We start from the raw sequence: 23,044 nt of genomic DNA on the forward strand, positions 1-23,044 counted from the left end.
TATTGGTTCCTTTAGCCAGGATTTCGTAACAGGGAGGGGCGTGACATGAAATTCTGAAGGCCCAGGAGCTCGATCAATCTAAACTACTTTACTAATAACCTATATTGGTTTGTGAAGATATCTTGGTAAGTATTTTAATAAACTATGAAGAAATCTCGAATAAAATTTAAAAAAAAAGTATTGAAAAGGATTATACAATATTTACATCCTTCCTCTGTTTATTCAAATATAACAATTTTCCTTTCATTATGACATACATATTCACTATTATAAAAAGTATATACTCAATAATGTCTTGTAAAATATGTTTTTTACAATATCTGTGTTTCTTTCTCTGTTGAATCAGATGCTAACAGAACTTTCTTTCCACTTAAATTTTTGTTTTTATTATTTCGTCAACTACTGTGTTTCAAATGACAGGTTAAAGAAGTAGTAGAAAATTGTTTTTGAAATAACATGTTTGATATTGCAAGGCTGCGATGACGAAAAATTATGATAAAAAATGTTCACGCTGTTACACAACGGCACTATGCTTTCGGAAGCTTGAAATCTCCCTGACTAGTAGCAGAAACTCTGAGAATTCCGCAACTTTTCTAGAAATTTCAAATTCCCTGACTCTTTCAGGATATATCGCTCACCTCGCAACCATGTATTGCAAGTAATACAAATTTCCTCATAAGAAAGAGTAACCAAAAGCTTCCTGTGGTTTATTTTTTAACGCTGAGCCTTCTTTTTCTCATTTCATTTTGTTTCATCCTTTCCTGTTGTTTTTTTTTCATTTCTGATCTCGAAGAGGGGGTCCGGACCCCCCCTCCCCCTTGGCTACTTGCCTGCTCGTATATATCAGAAATACAGCTGGTAGTAAGTTTTCATAGCACACTCTATCGTATCTTGCATACTGAAAAATTTTACTTCTTTCTGAACGCAGCAATAACAAGTAGCATAAAGCAGCTAGGATAATAAATTCGTGTTATCTTAACCTTGTTTCTTCCACTGTACTCTATATTTACTTTGTATATTGTGTTACTATTAATAGACATTCTAATACTTTCTAATACCAAAGAAAAGACTGCTTCAACCTAGTAACAACGTAAGTATGACGTCAGAACAATAGATTAATGCATCTGTTTACATACATATAGTTCGTGGTTACAAATCATGTGGGAGGTAACCTTTCCTCATCTACTGCGTATGACGTATGACAAGGGAACACAGGGGAAAAAACAGGGAGAATTCCATGCACTTTGAAGTTATAATCTAATTAGAAATGGGTTCTAATTATTGTTTTTGCTTAAATTTTCAGTTAATGGATTAGAATAATTTCCCAAGATTCTCTGCTTCGAAAGAGGAATATCTTATTATCTAGCGTCACTATGTTGTTTATTATTACACTAATCTAATGATGTGCTAATTCTCTTAGGTGCAGTTGCGTGCGAATATTCGAAATGCAACACATTCCCACCTGAGTAAAGTGTTTACGAAGTACAGAATAAATATATTTAGTTGCTGTAAGAGAGGGATAAACTACTGAACTACCTAGCTTACAGTAAATGTGAGAAACAGAGAAAAGATCGGTGTGAGTTCTAACATCAGCCTCACAAATACTTGTGCGAGGTACCTACACTGGGGAACTTGTGGCTACTGGTGGGAACGAATATCAGTTTTTCGGTTTTCGATTTTTACAAAAACTATCAAATTAAAAAAAAAACTAATTTTCGTAAACCAGTTCTGAGATCCTTCGAAAACCAGTTTCTCTTTCCTATCCAAAACTAGTTTCTGTTTCCTATCCAAACCTCGTTTCTGTTTTATATTCAAAATCCGGTTTTTGTTTCCTATCCAGAACATGGTTTCTGTTTCTATCTAAAATCTGATTTCTTTCTCTACTTAAACTCATGTTTCTACATATTTTCTATCTAAAACCGGTTTCTGTTTTCTATCAAAAGGTGTTTTCTGTTTCCTTTTTATACAAAAACCGGTTTGTGTTTCGTATGAAAACCGATTTTGTTTTAAAGTCGGTTCGATTTCCTATCAAAAGCTTTCTACTTTTCGTTAATTGTTTGGAAATGTGCACTACAAGAAGAGATAGTGGCTACAGCAAACGACTAGTTTCAGTCAAAATCCGAATCTCTTCGAGAAAACAGTTTTGAGTGAAAAAATGAACCTTTTTCATTTTTTTTTTTTTTTTTTATGAAAATCGAAACTGATTTTGGTCAAAAACAGAAACATCGGTTTCTTGGTTTTCATAAAAACTGGTTTTGGCCACCTGCAATCTAGGTAGGTATTTTGGGCTCAAACTTCGGAAGGGACCCGGGACAAAATGATCGTGTTTAGCGTCAACAGAGTAAGGAATTATTTAAGACTAACTGATCATCCAATCTTCGCACAGCAGAAATAGTTCAATATGGAATATTTGAAAGATATATACGCGTATTTAAATCCTAATGGAATAGTGGTAACACAGTTCGACCCAATATTCGCTCATTGTCTAAACACTTACAAGTAATTTCCTGTTTCTATGCTGTTCTATGTCTATCGTTTGACACAACTCGACCCAAGTACTGAATATGTTTCACTCGTTTTCTCGTTGTCTAACTGATTCCGTGTGAGTACCTCTTATGCTTTTATGTTCTAAGTCTGTCGTTGGACATAGCGTGCCTGAGTTTCCTTTCTGTTTTTTTTTTTTTTTTTTTTTTTTTTTTTTTTTTTTTTTTTACTGTTTCGCTAGCATTCTGAACTCATGTTCTTTGGAAACAACAAACAACGGAAAAATATTTTATGACGTGTATGAAAAATGAGCGAAGTGTCGTTTTTGACATAAATTTTGAACCTTACAATCCTCCTTACTGTACGTATTCTAATGAAAGTAATAATATTGTGCTAGATACTAGCTATGTTTAAAACTTCATACCAATAGGTTCAACCGTTTGCCCCAAGAATACATTTGCATCCTTAATTTTTCACTAAAGCCGGAAGTGATGGAAGTCAACTACTACTTCCGATTTCAATGTTGAACTATATTGAGCCAAAACTGATAAGAGATAGCGAAAAGGGTGTTTTTTCTCTAGGAATCGATTTACAGTTCTAAGAATAGCTACCATCTGCTCTGTTAATTCTTTATTCAAATCGGGAATAACAGAAATCAATCACTAATTTATTGCTATAGAATAAAAACGGTAATAGAAGGTAATAAACTGTTTTCTGTAATTAATTAAGAGTCCCATGAATACATTCCATCTCCATTCTAATCCATGTATTAAACAAGAGACGATAAGAATCTATAAATACTACCAATTTCGGTGTCAATGTTAATTCGGAAAATACGACATCATGCCATACAAATGAAATTCCTTCGCTTGGTATATTCGATTCCCCCGATCAATAACTGCCAAAACTCTACAAGTTACCAACCATCTTCTATTAAATTTACATCATCAGCATACGCCATAACCAGGTAAACACCATTCAGCTCTAAACCCTGGTTCCAATATTTGATTTTCCTTATAGCGTACTTCAGGACAAAGTTAAATATTAATGGCGACAACGCATCTCCTTGTTTCAGGCCATTCTTGACGTGAAAGCTCGTGCAGAAGAATTTTCCTATTCGGAATTTACTTTGGGACTCATTTAAACATATCTTAATCAATTTAACCACTTTTTTGGTATTCCAAATTCTGTAAAAATGTTGTACAATATTTCTCTCCTAACTGAATCGAAAGCCTTTCTAAAGTCAATAAATAGTTCATGTACCGGGGTATTGTATTCCCACTTCTTTTCTAGTATTTCTCGAATGGTAAATATCTGGTCGATAGTTGATCGATTTCGTCTAAATTCACACTGACAATCTCCAATAATTTCATCTACTTGTGGAATTAATCTTGCTAATAGGATGTTTGAGAGGATTTTATAGGATCTTGACATAAGAGAAATGTCTCGATAATTATTACAATCCTTTTGGTCACCTTTCTTGTGAATTGGAACAATGATTGATTCTTTGTACTTTTGTGGCTATTCCTCTTTGTTCCAGATAGGAAGAATGAGTTTGTGTGACTTGTTCTACAATCTTAAAATTAGTTCATCCGGAATTTCGTCTACACCCGGAGATTTGTGTTTCTTTAATTTCTTTGTAGTGTTTTCTACTTGTATTCGGTTAGGTCTGGAATATACGGTTCTCTTGTGTACATTTCCCATTCTCCATGAACAATAGATTATGGTTGCGTGTTAAGCAAATCGTTAAAGAAATCTTTCTATCTATTTAGGATGCTATCTGTATCAGTAAGAACAGTTTCGTCGGCTTTCTTTAATATATGAGCGCCACGTTGATAGCCTTTCTTAAATTCGTTGATCCCCTTATACATGTCCCGAATGTTTTTGTGTTTATTGTTATCTTCAGGTTCCTTAGTTTTAGCTTTCAAAAAATTGCGTTTCTTTGTTCTAAAAGTTTTGGAAGTTTTCCGCCTGATGTTTACGAAATTTTGTATAGTTATTTCGTTCGGATTTTGTAGCCAGCGCATTTTTGTCTGTTTTCACTGCTAGTTTGGTGCATTGCTACGCGAAACATGTTTTGTTCCTACGTATCTCCGCGTGTCCCAATTTTTCTTTTGCTGAAATTTTAATGCTTATATGTAGGCTATAATGGAGGAAACAACATAATTTGTGTGTGTTGACATTATTCTTTTGTGACTTATCTGGATAATTTAACAACTGGATAGGGGAAAAAACAAAATAAGAAATCCACGTGCATGAAATAAACGTAAAGATTTCGATAAAATTAAAATATTGACTTCCATTTTTACTTTCTAAGCAAAAGTTATTGCTACTCAATCTAATCAGGGGCGCGGTGGCTCAGTGATAGAGCTTTCACTTCCGGTGCTTGGGGTCTCTAGTTCGATCCCAGCAAGCGCCGTGCTGACTTTGTGGTGGACAAACACCGTGCTCGTGGGTTTTCTCAAGGTTCTCCCGTTTCCCCCACTTTCTTCATTCCATCATTTCATCATCTCTCATCATCACCGTCTCCTTTAGCCTAACCGGCATAATCGTGGGACGTAAAACTTAAAGATTTCATTTCATTTCATTACTCAATCTGATCAAAATTTAGTGTTATTTTTACTTTTTAATTAACACAAGGAGAACTTCTATAGGATTCACAGAAATACTCTTTATTTATATAAAAAAATATTAATTTGCTAATGTTAACTTCTGAGAATATTATGAGTTTTAATTAATTGTTTCATATAAAATAAAAATTCTTGTATTTATTGATTGTTGGGTTGCAAAGAAGATTACGTTTCTTTGCTACAAGAAGTTGAATCTTTTCTTTACTTTCTTTTCATATTTATAAGACTTCATTACGACGAAATTCTTTTTGAGGTCACGTGCAAAAGGAAACCATAAAGAAATTGGCTTCTTTCATTTCGAATTATTATATTTATGGGAACGTAAGATTTTCTTCGGAAGTTTTATTTAAAAAAAAAAAAATAATAAAGTATATCACATAACTATTTTCAAAAAGGAAAATTTCTGAATTGGAAACCTGTAAATTTAGAAAATTCATCTTTAAATATTGTTAACAAAATATATGATATTGGCAATTGGCTTTGAAATATTATTTTCTTACTTCTAATTTATTAATTAATTTGTCATTCTGTAAGCAGAGTTCGTAGTTTTCCTTAAGAAAATTTCCCTCGACTGATCCAAAATGTTCCCTTTTCATACCAAATTTTCCCTAGTTTGTTGAGTATCCAATTCTTGACAGAAGTTATGTGAAAATAAAAGAAATGAAATGAAATATTTAAGGTTTTACGTCCCACAGTTATGCCGGTTAGGCTACAGGAGACGGTGATGATGAGTAATTAATGAAATGGTGGAATGAAGAAAGTGGGAAGAAACGGGAGAACCCCGAGGAAACCCACGCACACGGTGTTTGTCCACCACAAAGTTCATTTCACACACGGGAAAAGATATTTTAGATATGTTAAAGGAAATGCCAAGCACATTTGTTTTATTCATTTGCCTTTTGGTTCAACTGTTTGTTCTTTTATCATTTTTTTTTTACAAAAAATACACACAAAACTACTCAGTCAATAATGGATGGATATTATGATACTTTGAACATACACACAGAAGCTATTGGTATTGTATTGGTTTATTTTCTGAAGAACAAACAAAAATTTAAGCATTTATATTCGTCAATCAGTAGCCTCAGCGTGAGAATTTCCCTCGATTTTCACGGTTTATCGAAAAATTACTTTTTTCCCTTTCTGCTAAATGTACCTACAAAATTTCCCTAGATTAGGGAAATTTCCATGAAACTGCGAGCACTGGGTAGAAGGCATTCGTGTAGAGAAGGGAATACACTAACACAGTGTGTATTAATTTTCCCATTTTATATCTTTGATAAGGATTTTTACGTCTATTATTCAATTTTATCCTGGGAGCGCGGTGGCTCAGTGGTAGAGCGTTCACCTCCGGTGCTTGGGGTCCCTGGTTCTATTCCAGCTCGCGTCGTGTGGACTTTGTGGTGGACAAATACCGTGCTCGTGCTTTTATTCGGGGTTATCCCGTTTTTTCCCACTTTCTTCATTCCACCATTTCATTCATTTCTCATCATCACCGTCTCGTTTGCCATAGCCATGAGAGGTAAAACTTACAGATTTCATTTCAATTTTATCCTATTTTTTCGGATATTTCATAGCATTATACTCTATTTTTCGCGCATTTTATACCCTTTTATGGTGATTTTATATTGTTTTATGCTAATGTTATACTGTTTTTTCGCGGATTTTTATCATCTTTTATAGTGATTTTCTCAAATTTCATTCCCTTTTGTCGTGATTTTCAGAGTTTCCAACCAAATTAAATTGTTGGGAAAAATTTTGTTAAAATACTCTGATACCAACTTTTTAGTTATTATTATTATTATTATTATTATTATTATTATTATTATTATTATTATTATTATTATTATTATTATTATTATTATTGTAATAGTAAATGTTTATAATATTAGAATAGTACGGTAGAAAAGAACTCCCGAATACATTCTACGAACTAGCTGAAATGCCCGTTCTTCGTATGGGAAGAATAATATTACGGAAAATACTTATATTTGAACCTCTTTCCTACACTTACGATACATATTTGGACCAAAGTAAAATGAATAAAATTCAACTCGACCCAAGTTCCAAAAAATATAACTGTATTAAAAAAATGCATTTAAAACTGCAGCTGTTGATTTCTTTTGCGGAAAATTTAAATATATTTACCCCCACCTCTTTGGATATGAATTTCAAAATGATGTTGAGAATCTCCAGGTCGATGCAAGTCCTAACTATGTTCATAAATTACTTTTTAACGGTTGATCTTTTTTCTTTTGCCAATTTCATGAATAAAAACTATAGTGCGTCCAGTAAGAGAACGTCTCTGACAGCTCGCAGTGACATTGCCTCTACTCTCGTGTCAACGTTTTTTTCGGTGCAACTGTAATGGCAATTTAATTAATGGTATAAGACAGAGTGATCGTGGTTGGTAACACTGGTGTCAAAGCAGGTGCTGCAATGTCCCACCGCATGTGGTAAGAAACGTCAGAGACCATCTTTTGTTGGCCGTGCTATAGGACTTTTTTATTTTAGAAACTGCTCCTTCCCCTCCCCATTTACATAATAGCGACACGAACAAAACCCAGCTCGGGGACGGTGTTAACCATTCTCTAAAACACACTTCAAGCGTTTCAGTAGTTTTCCCGTGATTATCAGACAACTAATGTATTCTATATTTGAGTATGTATAGGAAAAATATAAACAAATTCTTCTGCCTTGGAAGCGGAATTTTCGAATACGTTGGCACACGTGACCACATACTTTTAGTAAGGAGTTCAAATACCAAATACCATCTCCTTAACATAAGATTCTCGTGAAATACTGTATTTTTGGCTTGCTTTTTCTAATCACATTTACCCCTTTAGGAGAAAATTTTAATGAAACTGGCATTTTAAATCCGGGCTCGAAGAAAACGCTATGTACAAAATAAATTTTAAACGGTTCAACCGTTTTTCCCGTGATGATAAGACAGATAACGACTATTTGGATGTGCAGAAAAATAAGTGTATTGAAATGAAATCTTTGAGTTTTACGTCCCACGAATATGCCGGTTAGGCTAAAGAAGACGATGATGATGAGTAATGAAAGAAGAAAGTGGGAGGAAACGGGAGAACCAAGAACAAACCCACGCACACGGTGTTTGTCCACCAGAAAGTTCACTTGGTGGGGGCTGGGATCAAACCCGGGACCCCAAGCACCAGAGGCGAACGCTCTACCACTGAGCCACCGCGGCCCCCAAAAATAAGTGTAGAAGTTACTCCTGACAATCCCCTTAAAAGTGAAATCTTCTGAAAAGGTTAATACGTTTACGTTAGTTTTTATTGAGGAGTTAAAAATTAGAGTCTTTTAAGTTTTTACGTTCCACGGTTATGCCGGATACGCTAAAGGAGACGGTGATGTTCAGAAATGAATGCAATGTAGAATTAATAAAGTGGGAGGAAACCAGAGAAACCTGAAGAAACCCACGTACACAACAAAATCCACTTGGTGCGAGCTGGGATGGAACCAAGGACCACACACACCATAGATGAACTCTCTACCACTGAGCTTGAGGAGTTTACATACAAAGTTTCATCCCTGTAACTTGAGAAGCCGTTGAGATTTTCGGCATACATTTTGAATCCACTTTCATCTTAGAATATATATTTTATTCAAAGCGACAATAATAAAAATAATCTAGTTTGTGGTAGGCTAAGAACTATCAGAACATCATTACCGATCACTGAAATCTAGAGCAACCCACATTATGCTTTATTTTTTGCTTAATTATGCTTTATATTTTTCCAAATTATGCCTTATTATGCTTTATTGTTAATTTCAATTTTGTTTGCTCTGCTTTATTATTAATTTCAATGCTTTATTGTTATTTTGTTCACGATTTTTAACATAAGTCATGTATAATGTATAATATTTACTATATATTAAATATTCCAAATACCTTCATCTATTTATTAATATTTTATGCAACCATTTTCTTTCATATTTAATGAACTTTCTACTTAATGCACTTGTAAAGAGATGTGCTTTACCCAAGTCAGTTTTTTTTTTATCACTTGTGTGCGCCTTAGAGGTGCATATATGCAGAAAGGGAAAGTAAAAGTTGTCACCAAAACTGCTCAAGAGGTACACATGTGGAGTTCTTGTGCACTTTTTGTACATTTCGAATCATCATACATAACCGCACAGTTACACTTAGAATAAAACTATTGTTTATTCATTGTTGCCAGAAAGTTTTCTTCTTCTTTTCCTTTTTTTTCTTTTCCCCACTTTAAAGGATTACACCGAAAAGTTTATAGAAATACAAATAAGCTTTTCATTGTTGCATTATGTTCTCAAAGGTTTTGCACTGTAAATGTTGGTTTTAAAAATTATTAATACAGTACGTTAAACTTGCAGTTAAACAGAATTTTCCAAGAATTGTGCTATAAATTTTAAATTATGGTTTATGCTTTATTTTCCGAAATTGTGGTTTATTATGCTTTTAAAATTAGTTTCTTCTGAACCCTTAGACAACCACAACCATGTTGAAGTTACCAACTATATGTGTAAATTGCTGTTATGCGTTTTATGCTTTTCATCCTTTTGGGTTGCCCTACTGATATGTTTTCCCTAAAGGCAAGTCATAGATAGTCACTATTATTGTACAAAATAGGTGATTTTGAATACAGCCACTTTTTAGTTACAAATGGAAAGCAATGCACACAAAGTGAAACGATCCGAGCTTTCCTCGTGCAGTCCAAAACAGAAAGAAAGTCATATGTTTCTCGCTGTAAGGTTACGACTGTGTGTATTCTATCTTAAGTATGCAATGAAGTTTCCACCACACTGTTACGTTTGGATCCGATAAGACCCAAGGATTTGTGTATTGTGTTTGTGTAGTATTTGCTTCTGTTACGTAAAAGCGCTTCTGAGCTTTTGGGCCATGAAAAATAGTGAACGAAAAAGAAACGAGAATCTTGTCAGACGAGGTCGACCTACATAACCCAACGTATCATCTCTTCTCTTTTTCTGAAAAATTTCGACTACAGATCAACTTATACAAGAAGATCGCTTCAGCAAATATCTTCTTTCCTTGCCTTTTTCTTTAGTTTTTATTCTGTTTTACTTTTTTTTTAACGTCAACACCATCCCAAATAACAGCAACAGCAAGAAATTCAAGATTTTCTTCCGAGGAACAAATGCCACAGCCATATCATTTTCTTGACGTCGAAAGAAGGATTCTATAGATGTGTTCAAGATACTGTTTTCTCTATTTGTGTTGGCTTGTATGTTTGTGAGTTTAAGCATTAACTTCCACAACCAACCCTTTCTGATCTATGTATATATAAATATATGTGTATGTGTTTGTGTATATTAGAAAAAATCTACAGAGTCCTGATGCGTATTTAGTTTGTGATGAAAGTAGGATACAAGGTATCACATTTTTGTTTCTCTTATCTAATTCCGTACGTTTTTTATCTGTCTTTTTCTTGTAGACTTGCTGTCATTTTTCGAAAAGTAAGATGACATCCTGAAAATTCTCTGATTACTTCGTGATGTAATCATATTCATGGTTGCCGAGTCACTTGGTATTTTTTTTTTTTTTAACAACTCTAATCTGGTATGAGAAAATAAATACAGTACTAAAAATCAACGTGAATCAGCAATGTAAGAAAACTCCATATTATTTTTCGAGTAATTATGAAGTATTTTCGTTTACACTGTGTAATTTTTCATGTCAAGTTGCATCAGGCACGTAATCAGAATTTCGTGAAGGGGTGGGTCCGTGACATGAAACACTGTGCTCATCATACCAGGGCCTCGATCACTCTAAACTATTTTACTGGAACATGTATTGGTTCGTTTAGCCAGGATTTCGTAACGGGAGGGGGGAAGTGATATGAAATTCTGAAGACTCAGGAGCTTGATCAAGCTAAACTACTTTACTATCAACATATATTAGTTTGTTAGGACAATAAAATGAGGATATGTTAGCAAGTATTTTAATAACAAACTATGAAGAAATCTCGAGTAAAATTAAAAAAAAAAAAAAAAGTATTGAAGAAGATATTACAATGTTCACATCCTTTCTCTTTTTATTCAAATATAACAATTTTCCTTTCATTTTGACCTCAACTATTATAAAAAGTACATATTCACTAGTATATACTCAATAATGTCTTGTAAAATATTTTACAATAACTGTATTCCTTTCTCTGTTGAACCAAATGCTAACAGAACTTTCTTTCCATTTTTTTTTTTTTTTTTATTCCATCAACTACTGTCTGTTCCAAATGACAGGTTAAAGGAGCAGTAGAAAATTATTTTTGAAATAACATGTTTGACACTGCAAGGATGCGATGACGAAAAATTATGATACAAAATGTCCACGCTGTTACACAACGGTACTATGCTTTCGGAAGCTTGAAATCTCCATGACTAGTAGCAGAAATTCTGAGAATTCTGCAACTTTTCTAGAAATTTCAAATTCCCTGACTCTTCTAGGATATCTCGCTCACCTCGCCACCATGTATTGTAACTAATACAAATTTTCTCATAAGAAAGAGAAATCAAAACCTTCCTGTAGTTTTTTCTTTAAATTATTTTTAACGCTGATCCTTCTTTTTCTTATTTCGTTTTGTTTCCTCCTTCTTTAATTTTTTCATTTCTGGTCTCGAAGGGGGGAGGGTTCGGACCCCCCTTATTGGCTACGTGCCTGAGTTGCATGCAATGTGGACAACCACTCAATAAAGAATACCATATTCAATAAAAAAAATGCTTTCAAAATTAAAGGAATCTGAAATGAAATCTCTCAGTTTAACGTCCCATGATTAGAGTATCTGCCTTTTAGGCTAAGGGAGAAGGATGATTAAGGCAAGTGAATGATGATGGAAAACTTGGTGGAATGAGAATATAGGAGGAAATGGGAGTACCTCGAGAAAACCCACGAACACGATGCTATCCACCACAAATTTACTTGGCCGGAGATCGAACCTGTGGCCCTACGCACAAGAGGTAATCGCTCTACCACTAAGAGGCTGTACGCCCCTCAAAGGAATCTGAACAGCACATCGTTTGCAATGTCTGCAGTTAAGATTGTGACTATTTTGTAAACCAGTTCAATGGTAGAATGCTCTCATCTGGGTTGTGGTGACCCTGGTTCGATCGTAGCTCGTGCCAAATGAACTTTGTCGAGGACAAACATTGTTTGTGGGTTTTCTCGGGGTTCTCCCTTTTCCTCCGACTTTCATTATTCCAACATTTCATTCATTTCTCATCACTACCGTTTCTTTACCCTCGGTACATAATCTTGGAACATTAGACTAAAAAATATATATTTTATAAACTCTTATTTCAGTATATAAATCGATTAATATTTAAAAAAAATGAAAAAATAGTTTTTGGTAAAAGTAACTTCTCGAAACGAGAATTCGATTTTACCATTACTCGTACAAGCTGCCATGCCCATATTCCGCATGGAAATAACAGGTTTAGAGAAAAATTTTTAACGCTTTTCCCCACTATCCTATACGGCCGCAAAGGAGGTGCGTATTTTAATTTTAGAATTTCCGTTGATAAAATTTTCGTTGTTGATGCAGTTTCGTTGTTTTTTATATATATAAAAAGGAAGACTGGTTGCTATGCAATTCAAATAAACAAAATGAACCCATTTTTGTAATAAAAGAAAACTGACCAAAACATCAAATATACAGGGTGGTTCATAATTATGCACGTGACATTTCAAAGACTGCGGTAAAGAAACTAGCAACAGAACTTAAATATAAAATTGAACATACACAAATTACTCTCATACTTTTCCTCACAAGAATTTAAATATCTGTTCTCCATGGCATGGTCCACTAATACAGCACCCAAATGGAAACGATGAGTAACGTTGTTACAAGCAGCGTGACAGAAACGTACTGGTATCCTGTGTAATTCTTCTGTCATAGTTTCCCGTAGTTCGGGCAAATTGCGTATGTGATGCTGATACACTTTGTCTTTGAGAACACCCTATAAGAAAAAAAAATCCTGTTGTTTTAAATCGGGAGATCGAACTGGCTACTCCACAGAATACAAACCCACCCGTTGTGCCAGAGGCAACCGTTCTGCCATTTTGTCTGACATATACTGACGGTTCTGAGTCCAGTGACCAATTACCTTCACTCTCAGGCTACACAGTGTTTCCTTTTTGCCCAGAATTACAAATATACATAATTATGGACCACCCTGTATATCAGTAAGTGTAACAATTTCGGCAATATAACGTCGCCTTCATCGGACACATTATCTTGGAGATGAAGGTAATATTTCATTTTCCGAAACGGTTACCTAAGTATTACCGGTTACCTATATTTGGTGCTTTTGTCAGCTTTTTTCTATTAATACTGTGGAATGTTTCCAAAGTTACAATGAAGAAGAATCCATGGTCGTTAAGTTTTTACGTCATTTGTTAGCATCGGAATGACGTTGATAGGAGACGTTCTCTTCCTCTGGGGTATCCTATTGAGAAAACTAATATCGTGAAAACGTAATCGAATCATGAGTTATGAGGCATCATCGTGTCAAAAATAATTAGCATTCTAGAAGAAGTTCGCCGCGAAATATCAGCTTTTAAAAGGTGGATAACGTTTTGAAAAGAAAGAAGATAAAAACTGAAGGTTTCCTGGTGAATATCTCGGGTAATCAGCCAGGTGAATTCTATGTCGTCCAAAGTTTCGAGAACTGACAACATTGTTCTCGTCTTCAGAGTAAAGCTTGAGAGACCAAGACCAACCGCAACCAAGCGTGATCTTGACAAGTTTCCTTGAAGTCCTTGCCTCCTATGTATTTCTCTGTCATATGGAAGACAGAAAGATATGCTGTTCAAAATGAGACGCAACTGTCGCAGCCTCTTGTTGGAAGATGAAGAAACAGAAACAGAAACAAAAAAGTTGTAATTAAGGACGCCCCTCGGTGAAGCCGCGTCCTGGACAGCGAGTGAGACATCAACCAACGTTCAACCAACAGCGAGTGAGACATCAATAATCAATATCAAAGTCCAAAACCTACAGTGTAAATTTCTCATATATTATGTGTAATAGAAACACTACAGTACATTAACAGTAGAGACAGGATTTTACAATACAAGTACTCTAACGTCAATTCGACGAATTTAAAATTATGGGTCCGATCGGACCTACAATAACATTTTCTTAGATCACTCCACATGGCAGCTAACGTGTTAAATGTAAAACAATATTGCTGCTATAAAGTAAACGGTAGCAATAGTTAAGTTGGACACGGAAATAGTGTTTAATTCAAGGGGTCCCAAAAGACCCCAGGTGCCCATCCATGTTAATATTTCCTTTCAAACAAAAATAAACAAAAAAATGAAAATTTAGACCAACCACGATAATAAGTTACAAAATAGTCTAAAATCAGATGTCCCAAAGACCCATAAACGAGCAGCGTATCAAACACGAGATATTTATTTTTAAAAAAAACGTGTGGGATCTCAAAAGACCCCACGTGCCCATCTGAAGGTTATTAACAAACACACCCTGGAGGCTGCCATGAGTGAAGGGTTCTCATATAAACCTAACTAAATGTTAAAGTTTCAAAACCACTGCTGAGTGCTAAGGATTTAAATGAATTTGGTAACGCTTTTATTAATATTACAAAGAAACTTTGTAAATTTTTTTTAATAATAAATAGTTACAGGGCTTATCCTGGACTATTTATTGACTCTACCGAAAAATATTTTAGTATATTCCATCTCTGACTGCACTTTTCTATTGAAACCGGAAGTTGTAGAAATCTACTATTATTTCCGGTTTCAATAATAATCTTAATATAGCAAAAACGGTAATTGCAAAAAACAGCGTAATGCTTCAGCGTATCAGGAACAAAAATCTGTCTCTAAAGTTGTTCCTGTATAACAACTGAAAGTTACAGATCTACTAAACCATCTTTAAGACTGACTGCTCATAGTTTGGAATTTTAACGTAATTTTACAACGTGAAACAAACTCACTTCATTTCAGGCCGGTAGTTAGCCCAAAAATGTAGGGGGGCCCGGCTGAAGGTAGGGGGGCCCGATCCAAAAATATTATAGTTCATCACCATATTATAGTTCATTTGCAAGCCTACCGTGAACATTTTAGGGGGGCTCGCAAAAATTTCGAGGGGGCCAGCCCCCTAGACCCCCCTGGATACGGGCCTGCTTCATTTCCTCTTTAACAGCTTCTTCAATAGTAGAGCTTTAAATAGTATATTGTGAAGGGGTCACAACGTTTTGAGACAACTGTCGACAAATGGTTTCTGTTTTGCTGCTTGATAACTTTAAACATGTTACGAATCTGGTTGCCGTCCTTGTGAGTTTTCTGAATTTTTGAACTTTTAGACGTTCAGTCTCTAATGGTTCGGGTATTGACGTTCTTGTTAACGTTGCTATGGTTGCAGTACGCTTTAAAGCGACATTTCTTCTTTTGGATGGATTGCAAATCGCAGCTTTTTCAGTGCTATACCCAACCAATCCTTTGCTTTTGATCTGAACATGATATCACCTTCTGTCCTCACTGCATTGCCTTCACTATTCTTATTCGTGGTGTCAAAACTTTCATTTAATGGATCATATTTTATTCATTTTACTCATTTACCGTAAGCGTTCAGCGCTTTATTTTGTTTCACTTAAAGACTTCAATTGATGAATTATCAGAAATTTAATCTCTTTTGCCATAAACTTATTACTTCCGTTGTTGTTTCCTTTATACGTTCTTTCCTTCCTTCGATGAATGCTCCAAGAGACAGATAGTGACTAACAATTTGACTTTTGACTAGTAGCCTGCTGTTGGTTTCCAATGATTGTTCTTCTAAAAAAAAAAAAAAAAAAAAAAAAAAAAAAAAAAAAAAAAGTTGTTTTGGTTTATGGGGTACCCGGTCGGATCCCAGCTCTCGTGCAATGAGGTAGATAAACATCATGTGCGTGGATTTTCTCTGGGTTTCTTTCGTTTTCTCCCACTTTCTTCCTTCCACCATTCCATTCATTATCATCATCACCATCTCCGTCTCAGTGCATAATCGGGGGGGCGCGGTGGCTCAGTGGTAGAGCGTTCACCTCTGGTGCTTGAGGTCCCGGGTTCGATCCCAGCTCCCACCAAGTGAACTTTGTGGTGGACAAACACCGCGCTCGTGGGTTTTCTCGGGGTTCTCCCGTTTCCTCCCACTTTCTTCATTCCACCATTTCACTCATCTCTCATCATCACCGTCTCCTTTAGCCTAACCGGCATAACCGTGGGAAGTAAAACTTAAAGATTCCATTTTTTCATTTTTTTGGGGCATAATCGTGGGATGTTAAACTTGGAACTTCATTTCATCTCGTACATGATTTCTGAAATTATATCAGACTCTTTCCGCTTCAAACTTTTATTCATTAATTGATTGATTTAATTTGATTTTAGAGTCTCTTTCAGGAGCGGGACTATATGAGACACTTATCTACAGCTTAACACGGAATCACACGAGATCGCGCCGGGAATCAAACCCGAATCTTCCACGCCAAAAGCGCGTATACTAACCTCTTAGCCACGAGGGATCCTCAGACTTTCATGTTTCTTCGTGTTAGAAGCTTTTTTATTTTCATATAGCATTTCATGACTAAGAATGAGGCATAAATTGTATCCTACTCGACCTACTATTATACGCATGTCACGCTGCGTGTGTGCGTTTCGTCAACATAATTCCAGTAGTGGTATTCTAAAATTTTAACAACTGGGCGGTTCTTAAAAACTAACTTTTAAAATTTACCTGGGCACCTTCTTATTTTGATCTAGTATTTAGAAAAAGACTTACATAAAATTTACAGATTTAAAAAGAAATGTTTAAGCGGTCACTACCATGTTTTGAAATTTCAACATAGTCGAGTTTTTTTTTTTTTTTTTTTTTAATGAATGATAATCAATGAAATTACTAAAATAGGACAGTACATTGCCCATTACTTTATTCTCAACCAATCAGTAGTCACCCATGGACCGCACAGGTCTCATGCCTACCGGGGTGGGCTGAAAAGGAATGGTCTAAACATCAAAACCGCACCTATTACCGAATATTTTGTTATTTCAATAATTCCAGGGCGCAAAAACGTAAGTACGCACAGATGCAAAATACGTGCGGGTCCGTTCAGTTTTGTAATACTTTACAGCCTGCAATAATTTGAACGTAACCGTTAATACTGTGTTTCAGTATACTTTTGCTCTGTAATTCTGCTCTTAATATGATGTAAATAGAAGAAGATAAAGATTTTCTGATCGCTCAGAGACAAGAAGGACGACCCGGTAAAATGGGAAATGTTGGTATGAAAGAGCGTGAAGAAAGAAATAAAAGATAACTTTTTGAATGGACATCAATTCCTCCGGATGCATGTGAACAAAACAGTTCAACCGGAAGTGAAAGTAGTTCGATACATAAAGAAGTGGTTTCATCTTGTGATCCACGTCCAAAGAGAAGAGGTAGAAATAATATTTTAGACAGTAACGTAGCTGCAAGCCTTGATGCAACAAAGTTAAGTGACAGAAAAGCAGCTATTGTTTTGATTAGTACACTAAAAAGTGTGGGATGCTACCCTTCCGAATATAATGTGAACAAATCTTGTATTCGCCGCCTTAGAATCAAAAGCAGAGAAAAGAGAGCTCAAGACTTAAAGAGTGAATTTTCAGCTGGTGTGCGTTTGATCATTCACTAGGACGGAAAACTCTTAGAAGATATTTCAGGTAGTGAAACAGTTGATAGATTAGCAATTATTGTTTCAGAAAACGGCATTGAGCAGTTACTAGCTGTTCCAAAACTTCAATCTGGAACAGGGGAAGCAATAGCTTATGCTGTTAATGAAATATTGGAGTCCTGGAGAGTTACAGATCAAGCGAAATGTATGTTTTGATAGAACATCAGCAAATGCTGGATTACGTAGTGGAGCATGTGTCCTTCTGGAGCAAAATATGAAAAAAGAAATACTTTATTTGGCTTGCCGATATCTTATCCTTGAAATTAAATTTATGCTTGGGGAAGTTGTTAGTAAGTCAATTGGAGCTTCAACAGGGCCTGACATCTTGCTGTTTAAGCGTTTGTGGAACTCGATTGATTACAGTAATTCCAAATCTGACGGTTTACTTCATAAAAATGTTATCAACAGTGCATCAAATATAATTGAGTTTTCTATAGAAAAGAAACCTGGAGTGTCAAGCACAAGATTACAAAGAATGTTTAGAGCTCACCCCTTGGAGAAGTTCCAGAAAGAGGTATACATTTTAGAGCTTCAGGAGTAGTGCATCGAGCCCGATGAATGGCAAAGGCAATTTACTCGCTAAAGATATATGTACTTATTTAAAGATCAGTTCAAACTTTCCAAACAAGAAGAAACAGGAATTCGTAACACTTGCTCATTTGTTGTGAAAGTTTACGTTAACAGCTGGTTTCAAGCGCCATGTGCTTGTACTGCCAGCAGAAATGACTTCCAACTTTTGAGAAATTTAAAGGAATATGAGGGTGTCCATGAGGAAATAGTTTCTCCGACACTTGTGGTACCTATAAGAAGAGCTTCTTGAGCTTGCTTTTTTTTGATGACAATGTTCCTGAGGAAACTAAAAGGAAAATGTTGGATGCTTTTAAAAATGAAGACAATGGCAAACCATTGAAACGTGCCCAAATTGATCCTGATGTTCATTCTTACAAAGTACTTGCAAAAGTTTGTATCCAGTCACACCAAGAGGTTTTTTTCAAAATTCTTGATCTACCACAGATGTAACTGCCTGGAAAGACAACGAGTCCTACAAGAAAGGCAAGTCAATAGCTAGTTCACTTAAAGTAATTAATGACTTAACTGAACGTGAGATTGCTCTGATAGAAGAATACAGCAAACTTCATACAAACGATAAAGAACAAAAACAATATTTATCTTTGTTAGTTAAACAGTTTAGAAGCAAGTATCCGGACTCGAAGAAATCAACTTTGAAGTCTTAAGATGAAGTAAAAACTGACAAAGTGTTTTATTAACAGTTTTTTAAAATTCTTATTATATAGTAGCAATGTAACTAAATTTTATTATTAATTCGTTCCAAGTTTTTAAATGAAAACTTTACAAGTTGGTAGCGACCTCTACAAATCAGTTTTAAAATCAAAAAAGTTACAATAACTCTTTTTTTATATAATAGTTCGAAATGGTAGTATGCCCCAAAGAATATTGGGGAAACAATTTTTTTAACTTATTTAAGGATCATCCTAATATACTGTATATAAGAGAGAGATAGCAGATAGATAGGTAGATAAATATAACTCTCGTAGGAAACAAACCATACAAGATAGACAAAATCATTGTTTTGCTACAACTGACAAATAAAGACCTACACAGGATCCTAATCTGGAACCTACACAGGATCAAAGTGGTGTGACGAAATTAGGTAGCACTGCGAAACAAATTATCGGAGACAAATGATTGTCAAAAAGTATTGGAAAGACCTTAATCCAGTAATGGATCAACAATTGTTGATAATGGTATGTATGCGTTTCAAATATTAATTGGCCTTACCTCTACACTCATGTGAACCCAGTTCTCAATCTTCACATCTGACGATTTGAGATTAATAAATAAACGGATTTAAGAGATTATATGTTTCACCCTGTAACTGTAAGAGTTTCTAAAAACAAAAGTAGTTAAACTAAAATTTACTGTTCCTGGGTATAACTGGGTAAAATGTACTGTTATGTCTGGGTATAACAAATGGTTCTACGAACTCGAAATATTTTAACAACCGGTTCTAGTGAACCAGTGCGAACCGGCTGTATAGCACCACTGCTTAGCCCAGTCTATTTTATTCTAAACAATGACTAGATTTTGCGACGTTTAGTGCTATGCAACACCAAGATTACAAAAGAAAAGAATTACTGCCTAAGTGGGATCCAAACCATTAGCTACATTATGCTCTGTGGGAGGCATCGTATTCTTATCTGAATTTATTAATTTATATTAGCTTCGAGTTTTACGGATTGCTGTTCTGTCATCCAAGCTTAAAGGCTTAGAAATGAATGATAATGAAATTAATGGTGAAAAGAAAATTCAGGTCAATAATGCTCTAAGCTGTATTCGAAACCACGACATACATGTTTGTCTAATGAATTGGAACAATCAACCATGTCACTCGGCTCTAGAAGAGTTTGGCTCTATGATTCATACAAAATAATCTATCCATACTGCTATTGGCAGTTCTCAAGTCTAGCCTAGTTTCATGGAAACTAGTTCAAACTGGTTATGTGTAATAACTGCATATACGAATTCGATGCTAAAATTATGTGCCGTTTTCTCATAACTCCCTCAGTTTTCAATTCTCAAGTTATATATTTCTGTCAGTTTTCAACACAAGTTCCGTTCATTTCTACATACCATTGCAATGTTCATATCGTACTATCAAAAACACCTGAGAAGTGTATGCCTTAGACACTGAAAAATGACTGTTTCTGGCCTCGCAATGAATTCTTCGGTTTTCAAAGCATACAGAGATTATTGGTGGTAGGTTTTAAGAACAGAATGCATGAGAAGCAATTTCAATGTTTTTATCGTATATAAAGCTTTTTTCTTATCCGGAAAACCATCCTCTCTTCATCCAGCAAGTAGTTCGTCAAAATTCTTCCACGACGCAGTTAGAGAATCCTGTAAGGTTACATATACTCTCAACGATTAACCTTCTCTTCTCCGTGACTAGAGCCTCAACAGAAGCAATGCTTTATGAAATAACTAGCAGCGTTCACCCCGCTTCGCTGGGGTCACCCCGGAACGCAATAAACTTTGTTACTTAGATAATTTTTACTTTTTCGCTTTCAAGTGATATGATAAAAACCATAGAAGATTGGAGTAAATGTTAACATTATATCGCCTGTCATTTATGTTAACCCGCCGAGTGACACGGTCATGTGGGTTGCATATAAATACGGTTAGATTTAGCTATGATGAGCTAACAAAGGATTTGTACGTTATGGACACTTGAATGGTCAATTATCTCAAGACACTGGTAATTGAAAATTAAAGTGATATGATAAAAACCATCTAGGGTCCAAATCTTAATAACCCCCCAAAAATGAAAGTAATTGGTTCAGCCGTATTAGCGTGATGAGCTAACAAAGGATTTGTACGTTCTCTTTTATATATAAGACTAGCAGCGTTCACCCCGCTTCGCTGCGGTCACCCCGGAACGCAATAAACTTTGTTACTTAGATAATTTTTACTTTTTCGCTTTCAAGTGATATGATAAAAACCATAGAAGATTGCAGTAAATGTTAACATTATATCGCCTGTCATTTATGTTAACCCGCCCCGCTTCGCTGCGGTCACCCCGGAACGCAATAAACTTTGTTACTTAGATAATTTTTACTTTTTCGCTTTCAAATTGCAGTAAATGTTAACATTATAGCGCCTGTCATTTATGTTAACCCGCCGAGTGACACGGTCATGCGGGTTGCATATAAATACGTTTATTTTTATACCTATGATGAACTAACAAAGGATTTGTACGTTATGGACACTTGAATGGTCAATTATCTCAAGACACTGGTAATTAAAAATTAAAGTGATATGATAAAAACCATCTAGGGTCCAAATCCTAATAACCCCCCAAAAATGAAAGAAATTGGTTCAGCCGTATTAGCGTGATGAGCTAACAAAGGATTTGTGCGTTCTCTTTTATATAATAGATTACAAAACTTGAACTACCGGACATTGGCGGATTTCCAGTTAAGTAATTTTCTTCTTAAATCCACGCATGTACTTCCGGATAGTACCTAGGTATAGTAAGCAAGGGTAGTGTATCCATAAACATCCATCAACTGGCGATATATATAGCTAACTTTTTCACAATGTGTAGACAAAATTTATCTATTCTAGGCACCTCTACGATGAAATTCGTCAATTAATGTCAGTATCTAAAATAGCTTTTTCACAGGTGAATATATTTAAAACGAAATTAGAAGCTTTACATTTTGCACACTTAAGCTTTAAAGTCTAAAGTTAATTCAGATGTAATTATACTGAGATACCCATAGTAACTTTATAATTATAGCAAAAGTCCATAATTTTGGTATGCGTCTTGTAATTGTTATAAATAGTGTATTCCTTGTTAAAGGTTTAGTTACGTACTATTATAATATCAACTTGATGAAATTAATTCCAGATTTTGAGTGTGATTCTGGCGTCTAAGGTAGCTGGTTTTTACCGTGGATGTAAAATCTGTGATGCTATGTATACAAACACAGCCTTCAATGCAGATCAGTACTATTACCCTACTGCCTACCCAGATGGAGCCGGGGAACAACCTCAAACATCTGCATATGCGCCTTACATGTATGTAAACAGTTAAATTTAAGATAAGATGTACAAGGTAGGATTTGCGTCTTTGCATCTTTTATTTTATTTATGTTGTTAATAATGCTTAACATTTTAAATTTTCTTCTGTTTGTGAAGTTTATAATTTGCAAGTTAGCTCTGTGAAGACATCACCTAAGAGCATAAAATAAACTAACAGATGATTTTGTTTGATAAATTTTAATAGTATGTTTGTGTATATAAATATATGCATTACTTAATTAATGTAATGTTTTCCACATTATTTTAATGTTATATAACGTTTTCTTTTCTATAAGTCTAATATTAAATTTTGAATATGATTGAATTATTGTAACTAACAATTTAAAAATTAAATAATGAAATTTCAAGCTTTTTTATTTTATCTGTCTTTTCTTATAGAGGTATTATTTTCTAGCCAATACAAAGTGTATTTTAAGATTGCTATTCAAATTCAAGAGGAAAGAATTATATTTAGTTCCTTATTTTTTCGTTTTTGAACAAAGAAAGCTGCTACAAGGCATGCCGTGAAAACATCATATCATTTTCAGCAAAACTACTTCGATTAATGACAAATACAGCAACGATACAATGAATCACTGACAAAT

The 23,044-nt window shown here is 34.9% G+C and overlaps 1 protein-coding gene across 1 annotated transcript in view; it reads left to right on the top strand.

Moving 5' to 3' along the window:
• LOC145676155 (23 kDa integral membrane protein-like) overlaps window positions 1-22,811 on the top strand; it is a 116,109-nt gene extending 93,298 nt beyond the window's left edge. The window contains exon 5 of the mRNA XM_081747058.1: window positions 22,267-22,811. Within this exon, the coding sequence (XP_081603184.1) occupies window positions 22,267-22,452 (186 nt within the window). The 3' untranslated portion in view covers window positions 22,453-22,811. The remainder of the gene's footprint in view (window positions 1-22,266) is intronic.
• Window positions 22,812-23,044: the final 233 nt, after the last annotated feature.

Source organism: Thermobia domestica, chromosome 18 (assembly GCF_964235325.1).
Source record: "Thermobia domestica chromosome 18, izTheDome1.hap1.1, whole genome shotgun sequence".
NCBI lineage: Eukaryota > Metazoa > Arthropoda > Insecta > Zygentoma > Lepismatidae > Thermobia > Thermobia domestica.